Source organism: Bombina bombina, chromosome 1, assembly GCF_027579735.1.
Source record: "Bombina bombina isolate aBomBom1 chromosome 1, aBomBom1.pri, whole genome shotgun sequence".
In the NCBI taxonomy this organism is placed as follows: Eukaryota; Metazoa; Chordata; class Amphibia; order Anura; family Bombinatoridae; genus Bombina; species Bombina bombina.
The window spans coordinates 351,769,859-351,784,055 of record NC_069499.1 but is presented as its reverse complement, the minus strand read 5'-3'; the positions used below and the strand labels follow the sequence as shown (position 1 = coordinate 351,784,055).

Genomic DNA, 14,197 nt, shown 5'->3' with positions numbered 1-14,197 from the left:
ATGTCTATGGGGAAAAATTTTTTTACGTTTAAACCTAACACCCTAACATAAACCCCATGCCTAAACACCCCTAATGTGCTGCCCCCGACATCGCCGACACCAACCCCTATTTCCCCGCACCCCAACATCACCCACACTATAATAAAGATATTAACCCCTATTCCGCCGCTCCCGAACATCGCCGCCACTAAATAAAGCTATTAACCCCTAAACCTCTGGCCTCCCACATCACTACCACTAAATAAACCTATTAACCTTTAAACCGCCAGTCCCCCAGATCGCAACAACCTAAATTAAACTATTAACCCCTAAACCTAACCCTAACCATAACCTAAACCCTAAACCTAACACCCCCTGTCAGGATCAAACCCCCTAGGAGAGAGGAGTACATAAACTTTAGAGTATGGACCTCAACTGCAGATTAATATAACTATATATGCCCAGTTAATTTGCTTATGAGTTATGTATGCTAGTATCCCTGATAACAGAGGAGGAAGAGGTAAGAATACTTACTGGGAACCTGGGATCCTCTGTTCGTTCAGAGATTCTGACATTTTGTTATTAGGTGGAAGCATACAGGCACATAATGCTTGTTAAGAGGCAGGTGATCTTAACTGTGTGTATGTAAAGCCAAATTCCTTTATTAGCAATAAGATCAACAAGTGTTGTATTGTATGTATTTGGTATAGGACAGTTGTTTAGTACAAAGTTAAACTGATACATGTAACAAACAAATTTGCTGAGGTAAGGTATTGTGTGGCAGCCTTACAATACGTAACTGCGTAGTAGGAGATAAGTATGAAGCCAGTGTCAAAATGCAGGCTGAAACAAGGAGTCTTTGTAGCAAGAACAAACTGTACCATGAGAAGTTACAATAACTCAGTATTGGACTTACTTCGAAATCAGGCAGAGAAGGTTCAGAGTTCAGGGTCCGATTTGCTGGGAGACAAGAAACAGCTCCGACTGTTGCAGCAAGCCGAGAAGGAATCCGAAATGGCGTGTGACGTCACCGCTAATGGCTGAGAACGCTGAAACACTGAGGACAACTGATCAGAGTGAGTGTTTAAATTTAGTGTGCATAGAGCGAGAGGAAACATTAGGCTGGCTTTTCCTGCGTAAAAGAATTACCAAGCAAAGGTGTAAGGTGTTTTTCAGCCTTTATAGAGGGAGTCAGGCGTGTCAAAAAAGTTAAAAGTACAAATCTTAGCCGTAGTAGTTTAGTTAGAGGTGGAACAGCGTCAGATATGACACCCCCTAACTTTAACATAATTAAAATAGAGCCAAAACAAAGTTACAATTATTAACAATAGTTATATTGTAGCTAGCTTAGGTTTTATTTTTATTTCACAGGTAAGTTTGTATTTACTTTAATTAGGTAGACTAGTTAGTAAATAGTAACTATTTACTAACTACCTAGTTAAAAGAAATACAAACTTACCTGTGAAATAAAACCTAAGATGCCTTACACTAAAACCTACCATTACAAAAAAAAAAAAACTAACATTACAAAAAAATAAAAAACCCTAAAATAAAAATAAATAAAAAAAACTACCATTACAAAAAATAACAAACGAAATTATCCAAAATAATAAAAAATTTCCTATTCTAATACCCTGTTTTAAGAAAAAATAAAAAAAAACCTAATCTATAATAAACTACCAAGGGCCCTTAAAAGGGCCTTTTGTAGGGTATTGCCCTGAAGAAATCAGCTTTTTTCCTACAAAAGAAAAACAAACACCCCCAAACCCACAAAATAAAAATAAAGTAAACCCTAATCTACCCATTGTCCTGAAAAGGGCATTTGTATGGGCATTGCCCTTAAAAGGGCATTCAGCTCTTTTTCCTGCCCTTAAAAGGGCATTCAGCTCTTTGAGTGCCCATTACCCTAATCTAAAAAAAAAACACCCCAAAACGAAAAAAACAAACATTACATAAAATAACAAACAAATTATCCAAAATAATAAAAATGATTCCTATTCTAATACCGATTTTTTTTTAAAAAACACCCCAAAATAAAAGAATAATCTATAATAAACTACCAATAGCCCTTAAAAGGGCCTTTTGTAGGGCATTGCCCTAAATAAATCAGATCTTTTCTAAACAAAAATACAAAGCACCCACTAACATTACAACCCCCCCCAACCCACAAAATAAAAAAAACTATCTAAAAAACTTAATCTACCCATTGCCCTGAAAAGGGCATTTGTATGGGCATTGCCCTTAAAAGGGCATTTTGCTCTTTTCCCTGCCTTTAAAAGGGCATTCAGCTCTTTTAAGAGTGCCAATTACCCTAATCTAAAAAAAAACACACCCAAAAAACCTTAAAAAACCTAACACTAACCCCTCTTTAGATACTCACAGTTGCTGAAGTCCCACTTGAACGATCTTTATCCTGGCGGCTCCATCTTCATACAGGCAGCTCCATCTTCATCCATTACGGGACCGGCATCTTCTTCATCCCTGCGGAGGCAGTTCGGTTGATGCGCAGAGGTCCAGGCGAAGGTCCAAGGCGGAGGTCTAGGCGGAGGTCCAGGCAGAGGTCCATCGATCCGACCTGGAGGTCCTCTTCATGCGATCGTACGCCGCAAACTGAGGATTGAAATGCAAGGTACCCTTTTTATACTGGGGCTACCATTGCATTCCTATTGGCTGAAAATTTTGAATCAGCCAATAGGAATTAGGGCTGCTAAAATCCTATTGGCTGTTCAAATCAGCCAATAGGATTTAAGCAGCTCTCATTCCTATTGGCTGATTCGACAAGACTTGTAATGGCTGCGTTGCTGTTTTAATGCTGAAATTACATTTTTTTCAGTGTTAAAACATGAACGCACAACTCGTAATCTACCTGATTGTGAGTGGAATTTGACTATTGAAAAAATAATTGCTACCCATGGACAGCGCTCTGGAATATGTCAGAGCTTTATAAATAAAGTAGAATAATAATAAATAAATAAATAAATAAATAAAAAATTAAATTAAAAAGATTCAATCTTTTACATTTCAATTTTCTTCCTGGCCACTTCATGCAATAGTCTGGTAAAATGTCACTTTGTTAGTGAATACATGCTGCATAATAGAAAATGAATAGGATGCACAGGCATCTCAGGTGAGTATCATTTTCTTCTATCCCAAAATAATGTCCTCACCCAGAACCAGGTCTATAACATAGGGCAAATTCATTTTCAAGAACTGACCTGAGGCCGTTAAGAAAACACTTATTTTTTAGTTAATTTACAGGACAAGCAAATACTATTCATTCTCTAAGCAGGTGTGGTGTTTGAACCCTGCTCCTAAAGTCACATGTAACATATGTGCGTATGCTTCTGAAACCGTCATTTTTCTGCTTAATCCCCCAGCTCTGCTGCTATGACTCCTGCATTAAATACTAGATAAATGCTGGATAAAATGATGTATTAAGTGCAAAGATTAGCCTGAGAATACTATGCAAATGTATTTTTATACAATTATATTACTTGTTTATATATTGAAAAAAAAATAACTGCAAAAGTTTTGGTGTCCATACAGCAATGGGTGCTGCCATATTGTAACCTAGGTTTACTTTATCAAATCTTTTCTGCTAAGGCCAATCAGGGACAGCTAAAAATTAGTCACTCAATAGAAAATGCAACCAATGGCATAGCAGCAAAAAGTCAGGAGACTGCGCTTCTAACATTAATTGGAAAACCTACCATTTTTAAAATAAAATGACATGAAAAGGGTAGAAAATAAATAATGAAATTATATTGCAACATTTTTTTACTACAAATAATGAAACATTCCTTTTTAATTTCTCCTCCAGTAATTTACCTGTTTGCTCCCAAGAAATTCAAGTTATAAACTTATTTCTGCAAGTCACTCTCTTACATCTCCACACCCTGAACTCAGTTTAACAGAGGATCCCAGAACTGCCTTGGCGTAGCATGCCAAGCATGATTAAGGACTGTTTGGTCTGAAACATTGCTTTTGTTTTGTTGCTCTTGCAATAAATTAATATTATAAATGGTGCTGCTGCATCTTTGACTTTGTTTTAACTAACAACAGGACTATCTGTTTAACCCACCAGGCCCAGACCCACTATTTTAAAGGGACATGTAACCCAAAAAATGTTCTTTCATGATTTGGAAAGAGCACACAATTCTAAACAATTTTCACATTTACTTCCATTATCTAATTTGCTTTGTTCACTTGGTATCCTTTGTTGAAAAACATACCTAGTAGGCTCAGCAGCAGCAATGCACAACTGCTTCTTCAACAAAGAATAACAAGAGAATGAAACAAATTTGACAATAGAAGTACATTTTAAACTTGTTTAAAAACACTGGCACTTTTATGCCTTGTTTGTTGCTGTGTACCGTGTTTGTTGATGTCTACCGTGTTTGTTGATGTCTACCATGTTTGTTGCTGTCTATCTTGTTTGTGTGCTGTGTACCGTGATTGTCTGCTGTGTACCATGTTTGTTGTTGTCTATCTTGTTTGTCTGCAGTGTACAGTGTTTGCTGTTGTGTATCTTGTTTGTTGTTGCGTACCTTGTGTGCTGTGTACCTTGTTTGTCTGCCGTGTACAGTGTTTGCTGTTGTGTATCTTGTTTGTTGTTGCGTACCTTGTGTGCTGCGTACCTTGTTTGTCTGCCGTGTACAGTGTTTGCTGCTGTGTATCTTGTTTGCTGCTCTAATGCATTTCTATATATGTATGTATGTGTTTATATGTGTATATATGTCTGTAAATACATATACTGTATACACATATTAATACATAAATACATATATATATATATATATATATATATATACATATATATATATATATACACAAAACTTTAGGTATATTTATGTATCTCAATGTTTAAACCCTATGCCTGCCTTTTTCCCCCTCATATCTTTGAGCACTTATAACACCATCTAGTAAAAATTAGGTGAAAAAAATATTCCACATAAAAGTTGTGAGTGTAACTGTACTTTGTAATGTATTTTTGATGTGTTTTGTGACACTTTTTTGTTTTGCAAAACAGTTAACCACAGCTCTGAGGACGTGGTAATCATTCTAGCGTAAATTGCGATTGCGCTCAAGCGATCACATTTACTTTCAATTTGTAATACCAGCGCAATTTAACCTGCCCAAAAAACAATCGTGAAAACCCGATATCACTTGCACGCAAAGGTTTGCACTCCACTTGTAATCTGGCCCTATATGTTTTATTCTATTAAAAACGGCAAACACTGGAAGATTAATGCTTAATTTAAACCCCCTTAAAATGCTTATACAATTAAATTAAAGTGATCTTGGAGTGACCTTTTATCTATGTTCTCAATGCAAATAGCATAATAAAGCCTGATTTGACAACTGTTACTTGATATAGAAAATAAGGAATTTACAGCAATATTAAGTAAACTCATTTACGACTGCATTCCTCTAAAACTGCATTCTTAACTAGATAGCATAGGATCTGTGTTTTTCCTTGTGGGGCTGTCTGTCACCCACCTCCCAAATCCTCTTCTCTGAATATGGTCAGTTCCTGCACAGTTACTATTCTTTGCACAAGGAGATGAGAGCAGTGGGGGTAATGGACAGAGATGGGAGGAAGAAGGGGTGGGGGCTGCAAAGCTGTAGCCAAGTTATGTCACATATCAGAAAGCAAGGCAGCTGTCTGTGCCACTTTTGGAGAGGTACTAGGAAGGGAGGGGGGTTACATCACTGGTGGGGGCTGATATGAGTGCTTAGCAGGTCTGCAGGGTCTCTCTTGTAAGGAAACAGACAGAAAGGCAGAGGGAGCAGAAGAGGGGGCACAGGCCTGGGGACATGTCCAAGGGTTACCTAAATCACAGGCCCAGTCAAAAGGAAAAATCACTTGGACACAGGTCAGAGAACAGTATAGTGCAGCAAATGAACAATCTTTAGGACAGTGTCACCATCTGGGACAGACTTCATCAGGTTCTGTATTACTCGGACTGCAGCAAAGCTGCCTTCCACCCAACCTGTGGCTGTTGCCCCCTCGTTTTCTCTCTAGCTTCTTTCATACAGTATTACAAAGTCAGGTGAATAGATTGATGTCCAATTGCTTAGCTAGTTGCACCTTTCAAGCGTTTATTTGCTTTTGCACACAGCTCACATATTTATACCTGCACAGGTAAACTAGATTCATTGACCAACAGGTGGGAATCTTCAGTTTACAGCTTTAGCGTATCTACATTAATCATGCACCATACCCAAGTGAGGATGAACCTATCCAGAAGTGGGGAGGAAGTCCCTGCTCCTTCCAACCGAGCATTCAGCAGGACCGCAGCAACTCCACAAAGCCCTGGAATGGCACCGAAACGCCCCAAGGTTCTGACAGAGTTTGGGCAGTCGCAACCATCTCACCCTCAGTTCATCCGCAAACTGAAGAACGCTGCCATTGGCACAGGCTGTGACATCACACTAAAGGTGGCAGTGTCAGGACACCCTCTGCCAACCCTGAGCTGGTACAAAAATCAGGAACCCCTTCAAACTGGAGGAGAGGAATATGGGACATTGTGTATCAAAGACAGCAAGATGGAGGACGCAGGAGTGTATACTTGCATTGCCCAGAATAGTCTGGGAGAAGCCATCTCAAGTGCTGTGCTTGCCATCATTGAACTAGAAGGTAATATGTGTGGAGATGTTCAGTCAGATTGGCAGGTGAAAAGATGAATACATATTTTACAATATTTTACCCCTTTTTATTTTAGTGATGTAGTACAAAGCTTCCTTTAGGCAGGAAGATATTTACTGAAGGGTACTGAAATGTACTAAAGGGAGCTGCCCATAAATATTGTCAAGGTATAATAACACTATGGGCTGATCATAAATCACCATGGGCCACTAAATAATGAGATTATATAAGATTATTTGTACTCCCCAGGTGACAACTTCCAGACCCCCCTGAACATCAAAAATGTAAACTGTACCCATGTAGACATTGTAGTTTTCTAATTTAATAGCTAAGAACTTTTATGATTTTGTTGACCTATGATGTACGTAAACCTATGCCTATATCAAGAATGCATGACATTATTTAGTGTGTTTTCTACTGCAAGTATATTCAGTGTATTGACTACCATTAAGGTTGTGTTTACTTTATAAACATACATCTGTAATTCTGCTGTCCTGAACTGAGAAGTGATATTTAGCTAAGGATCTAAGAAAAACTACTCATGCTCTTCATATACAATCTGAAAGTTATTCCACTTGCTTTAGTTATATACCTAGAATGCTTATGTATAATATACTTAATAATATTCCATTTTATTTAGAGTAAATTGTAAGCAAACAACGTTTGGTGCATATTGGTAACGGCTTCCCTTCAATAACCTTTTGGACACAAGAATGGGCTTCCAAGCAATGCTATCCACTGTGCTTCAGACTTTGTGACAGCCTAGTGGTTAATTACTCTTTAAAGAATTAAAAGGGTACATCTAACTCAAGATTAGCAATTAAACATGTTAATTAGATATTTATTATATAAATATATATCATTTATTATTTTAAATTGCCGCAGCAAACGGATGATTATATGTAAAATACTTTAATGACCCTATAAGTGGAATAGAACTGCTGATAGGCAAAAGGATACTAAGGTCCAATGATGCAATTTGCACCTGGTACAGTACATATAGCCAGTGACATGTGTGGAATCTCAGGCACAGGCATTTATACATAGCTGGAGATTAATGCTACTGAATTCTTAAAACAGGAGGTAGTGATTTTCCTATACACCTAAACCGGAAAATACGTAACGCTATCACTTGTTTTTCCTGCCTTTGAGTGTAGAGTGGCGACTCAATCTGTTTTGTAAAGTTATCCAATTTAAAAAAAAATAAGAACGAAAGAGAGTGAATTCAGTATTGTGCTGGTTTATAAGAGAAGACATTTACAATAGCACTAAATACAGCAAGACATCTATGAACACCAACATGTATTATTTATTTTGTAATATTAGGAACTGACAGTAATTGTTATTAATATGCTACTCCAATATACTCAGTAATAATAATGCTCCACCCACATTCAATTTATCGGCATTTTTGTTTGAAGACATTACTAATTCCAACCGATTTAAAAAGTTTTACAGTCTTGATTAGACAAATCAATTCAAATTGCACACATTATATAAAAGGAAAATCTGTGTGTTTTTAAAGGATTGGAACGGCTTTGAATATGGAAACCATGCAAAAAAATTGCAATTCACTTTGCATGGACATCCTGATGTACTGGAATGGAGGCTTTTGTTTACTGTTACACTGATCAATGTCAATTTAATAGAGTACATAGTAACATAGCAAATGAGGTTGAAAATAGACAGAAGTCCATCGAGTTCAACCTATACAAATCTTAATTTATTTACAATAAAATCTCCAGTTGTTGAGCTTAGATTAATTCCATTAAAATAGTGTCCCATTTAACACAAACAATCATATCCCTGAATTCTGTTTTTAGTCAGAAATTATATCTAAACCATTTTCAAATGTATCTAAGGTATTGGCATTTACTACCTCCTTAGGTAATGAGAATTAATAATTTTGATCAATAGCCCTTTAAAGTATGTCATGTATGTCAGGCATGATACAACCTTAGTCACATAAGTAGCCATGCAATATTTAGTCTGTGCTTGCATGCTAGTAGCCATAGAGTAGCACACCACTAAGCGCCCTGTTTAAGCATGTGTGGCCAGATCTGCAAGAAAGTGTACATGCAGATTCCTTATTACTCTTGCTAAGGGCAGACTGTGCAAGCTCAAACAGTTCATGATGCAGCGCTATCAATATCAGTTGGTGACGTTACAGGTGGCATTACTAACTGCACATGTACTACTGCACTATACTGCATGTATTGTTGCACACTATCCGGCACAAATGAACTAGCTAACGTGTTCTATTTTACTTTTGTTGTCCACCCCTCAGTATTTTTATTACAAGCCAAGCAGCTCTCTATTTCTATTTTATTAAAATGATAGATAATCCCTTTATTACACATTCCCCAGTTTTGCATAACCAGCACTGTTATAATAATATACTTTTTTTACCTCTGTGATTAACTTGTATCTAAGCATCTTCTGACAGTCCCCTGATCACATGACATTTTATTTAGTATCTATTGACTTGCATTTTAGCCAATTAGTGCAGTGTCTGCCACAAGCCACGGGCATGATCACAATGTTATCTATATGGCTTACATGAATTAGCTCTCCCCTGTTGTGAAAAACAATTTTAAAAGCATGTGATAAGAAGCGGCCTTCAAGGGCTTAGAAATTATCATATGAGCCTTTCTAGGTCTAGCTTTCAACTAAGAATACCAAGAGAACAAAGCAAAATTGGTGATAAAAGTAAATTGGAAAGTTGTTTAAAATTGCATGCCCTATTTGAAGCATGAAAGTTTTTTTGGACTTGACTGTCCCTTTAAGCAAAATATCTGTGCATGGAATGGTTAATTTACAGCTTTAAATCACCTGAAAAATGATTGGCAGCAAAGAGTAAAGGCAAAATGAGAAATTATTATATTTTACTTTTACGCAGCGCTAATTATTTTCAAAATTGAGGTTATTGTAAGTAAAGCTTTGGCGTCCTTTAATACAATTGCTAATGGGCTTTGTTCTTGCTGCTGTTTTAATATGCTCAACCTTCCAATGTCATTACTGTGTCAGGGAAATTCCGCTCATTCCATGATAACATAAAATCTGTTAATGAATCTAATCTAAGTGATGGGAAATGTGAAGGGGACTGGGCACAGACTGGGCCAGAGCTGTTCAGAGCAAATCATGCTATTTTTACATGTGATTTTGCAATTTAAGTTCTGTGCGTGTGTCCTTCTAGTGACATAGTGGAGGCACTTACTAGCGTAATTCATTCAGACAACACATTTATCATGAGTACTTGCTGATAAATAAGATTACTATATTTTCATACATTGTTTAAATGGTAAATTCATAAATTAGCATTGTCCAAGGTCCCCAAAAATCAGTTTTTAGGGGCAGCAAAATGCTTAGCTGCAGTATGTATAATGAAACAACTTTGCATGATACAATCATTGTTTATTTTGCCCCTTTTCAAGTAATTTAGCTCTAAAAATGTTAGGATTTATTGAGTCTCAGAAAAAGAAATTCACCCTGCTGACGTATCAAGGCTAACGCTGCTACATATATTTTCCTAAAACACTTTAACTAATAACAACTGCAAAACATTGTACTCCCTATTAACATTATGAGAGGGGCGAGCCTTGTTATCTGCAGACTCAAGGCTGGATTGGCTCCTCCAAACAAGGGAATTTGTGGGCGGAGCAAACAAGATGAGCATTTGTCTAATTTGGCAGCAAAAGAATGCTGAATATGGCGGCCACCAGCGAGATTCAGCTATTTTCCAAGCCAGATTTCTTCTTGTGAAAGAGCAACACACTAAGATCTGGATTTGCATAGGTCTTAGTGTTGCACTTTCGCAAGAATAAGTCCAGCGCCAAAAATTGCAGAATGCTACTGGTGGCCGCCATATTCAGCATTCGTTTGCTGCCAAATGCACATCCCTTTTTAATTTGTTTTTAAAACATTTAGACTTGGCTGAAACAACACAACAGTAATGTCTTGTAATCATAAGGTGTTTACTGCCCTTTAAAGGGTGGTAATACAAATATTGTATGGTTATCTACAAGCTATATAAAAAGTCTATGAAAATTGCAATATATTCAAATTTTACCTTAAATGAAAGGAACTTTTGAATGTAAACGTTATATTTGAAATCATTACATCATATAATTCTTGCATTAGTATCCTGAGCAGTACCCATCTGGTGACACATAATTATATCACTGGCCATTATCTACTTGTGTTACAGCTTCCAGGCAGAAATAAACAATAGTAAGATACTAATGCAAAAATGAAACTAATCTAATGTTTGCCCTAGAAAGTCCCTTAAATACCATTTGATGCCAGAGCATAACCCCATCAACTGTTTCTTTCATTCCTGTTAAACACATAACAAAAGCCTGATTATATATAGTCTATAGGGGCTGAGCATTACCATTAATAATTTTGTTGTACTCACAATAATAAGGCTAATAACACTGTGTATGTGTGTTATATAACGATAAATAGATTGTAGTGGGAATATTTTAAGCCAAAATTACAGTTGCATGATTCAGAGCATGTGTTTGTTTTTAAAATTTTCAATTTACTTTGATTATATATATATATGTGTTCACATTCTGAGGCACCAGTCAGGGGTGGGCAATTATCGACCCTCCATATTTTATGGACTACAACTCCCATGATGCTTTGCCAGCAATGCATTATGGCTGAAAGAACATTATGGGAGATGTAGTCCATAACATCTGGAGGGCTGATAATTGCCCACCCCTGGTGTATATGTATATGAGTTTTGGGGTTAGCATTCACACGATACAGAGATCAGAAAAAATGGAAGTAACTTTGAAATTTGTCAGAAAAAATCTACTCATTTGAAATTCAGATTTTTCATGTTTTCTGATGTAGGAAATCTAGTAAGGTTGGTTCAGTGTCAAATGGTGAGCTAGCTGAAAGTATAGTTGTTCTTGAAACTTGAACATTCTTTGCTCATTTATATTTATTACATGTTGCTCATTTCATTGTGAACCATTGAGTATATGATCATCTACACTAATCATCTACCAGTTCTGTTGTGTATTCTTTACCATTTTAAGTTGCTTGGTTACATGTTTATTACTAGTCTTAAAATGGTTTATAATAGAATCTATAGAGCCTATTTTAATGTGCTACCAAAGAAGCGCAGCCCTTGTTTTCAGTTCATTACTTAAATCACCATCCTCATAAACATTTGAGAGGAAATAGCGCTACAAGGGAATTACGTTTACAACTAATGGCAGTCCACTTAATAAAATGAACTGAAATATATTGAACTTAAACATCTTGATTGTTTAATTAACAAAGAAATAAATAACTTGTATAAAATTCCCCTCATGACATTTGCGTTCTAGTGAGAACATTTCCTTAAAATAGGCCCTAGATCTACGGGACTCATTTATTTTGCAAGGTTACATATACTAGAGAAGGAAGCCGTAAATAATAATAGAAGTCCTGTTAAGCTCTGCATCTCTTTCAGTTAAAACAAATGCAATAACTTATGATTCACTGTGGAAAAGCATAATAATAGGCAGTTCTGTACTTACATGTAGGCTGGTGTCTAGTACTCATTTAAAAGTCAAATCAGTTGTACACATAGTCACATACAGTACATCATACAACAGAGTTATGACAAGGCACAGTTGTACACATAGTCACATACAGTACATCATACAACAGAGTTATGACAAGGCACAGTTGTACACATAGTCACATACAGTACATCATACAACAGAGTTATGACAAGGCACAGTTGTACACATAGTCACATACAGTACATCATACAACAGAGTTATGACAAGGCACAGTTGTACACATAGTCACATACAGTACATCATACAACAGAGTTATGACAAGGCACAGTTGTACACATAGTCACATACAGTACATCATACAACAGAGTTATGACAAGGCACAGTTGTACACATAGTCACATACAGTACATCATACAACAGAGTTATGACAAGGCACAGTTGTACACATAGTCACATACAGTACATCATACAACAGAGTTATGACAAGGCACAGTTGTACACATAGTCACATACAGTACATCATACAACAGAGTTATGACAAGGCACAGTTGTACACATAGTCACATACAGTACATCATACAACAGAGTTATGACAAGGCACAGTTGTACACATAGTCACATACAGTACATCATACAACAGAGTTATGACAAGGCACAGTTGTACACATAGTCACATACAGTACATCATACAACAGAGTTATGACAAGGCATCAGTTGTACACATAGTCACATACAGTACATCATACAACAGAGTTATGACAAGGCATCAGTTGTACACATAGTCACATACAGTACATCATACAACAGAGTTATGACAAGGCACAGTAATTCTGTAAATATTTCATATGAACAACGCTGATATATATCTAGTATTTTTGGGAAGGCTTGGAGGTAGGGGGATGTTTTTTGTTTTTTTTCTTCCCTATCTCGCCTATCTATAAATTTCTTATGCTGTGATCGATTATAAAATCATGTTTGATTTACATATGTTTATTAGGAACACTATGAACTATTTCTTTCTTTAAAATGCTATGTATCTACAATTATTATTATTTTTTATTTATTTTCTCTTGAAATGTAAAAACTCCAGCAAGGTAATGTTAAAATTTTATTGTGCATTAGTTTAATTATGTATGTAAATATAAATATGATCCAAGGGCCCCAACATGAAGGTGTTTCTAAAAACAAATTATTATGGGAATATTGTTCTAGTGGCCGCCCCTTTTTTACAACTTTATTTGTGTGGGATGTAACACATTCTACTGTTGAATTTGGTTGGTTGAAGTTTCTAAGCATATCCTGATCAAAGCATTTTTATTTCATTTTGATTTGGGGTGCATCATACATATCTTGTCATTACATGACTGTCTGTGTATTCTGTCTACCAGTTAAAATAAACCCAGATGATGATGTAGCTCCTGTGCAAAATAACAAATCGTCTTCTATCTAATGTTAATAATTATTTTACCTTTGTTGTGTCCCATGTAAACAAATTCACACTTACATATTCAATAAGAGTAGAGAGATAATGGGCCCAATTATGTAAAGCTCTTAGCTCGGGCGAGATGATCTAAGTAGTCTTGTCAGTACGACAAGGCCTCTTAAAAAAATGTAAAACATATTTGTGATGCGGACGCTCGCATCATATGAAATAGGCCCCAGAGAATAAAAGTCAATGACGCTCTAGACTTATATATCAGGCATAACTTATTTTATTGCGCTTCGCTTTTTGTGCTTCTCAGATATTGCTAATTTTACAAATTGTAGGTTTGTGGTAACCATATGTCAAGCAAGTCTATCGGCACCAATTTTTCAACATATATACACATTTAAACACTTGAATACACATATATACACACCTATATATACGCACCGCCAGCAAAAAGATTATGACTCACTGAAGGCTCAGATGATAGTTAGCATTTTTTAGCAATGACGTACGTTCTAATTAAGGTATATACATTGGTTTTATAGACATAAAGCTATTACACACTTAACAGTCTACAGTGTAGTGTAAACATAACTTTATATGCACTGGGAAACA

General features: G+C 36.3%; 1 protein-coding gene across 3 annotated transcripts in view; it reads left to right on the top strand.

Moving 5' to 3' along the window:
- Positions 1-5,670: 5,670 nt before the first annotated feature.
- The window catches only part of SPEG (striated muscle enriched protein kinase), a 649,794-nt gene continuing 641,267 nt past the window's right edge, over positions 5,671-14,197 (top strand). For 2 of the 3 annotated variants that reach the window (XM_053698169.1, XM_053698170.1), the window contains exon 1: positions 5,671-6,619. In XM_053698169.1, the coding sequence (XP_053554144.1) occupies positions 6,193-6,619 (427 nt within the window). In that variant the 5' untranslated portion in view covers positions 5,671-6,192. The remainder of the gene's footprint in view (positions 6,620-14,197) is intronic. The other variant, XM_053698167.1, reaches the window with a different exon arrangement.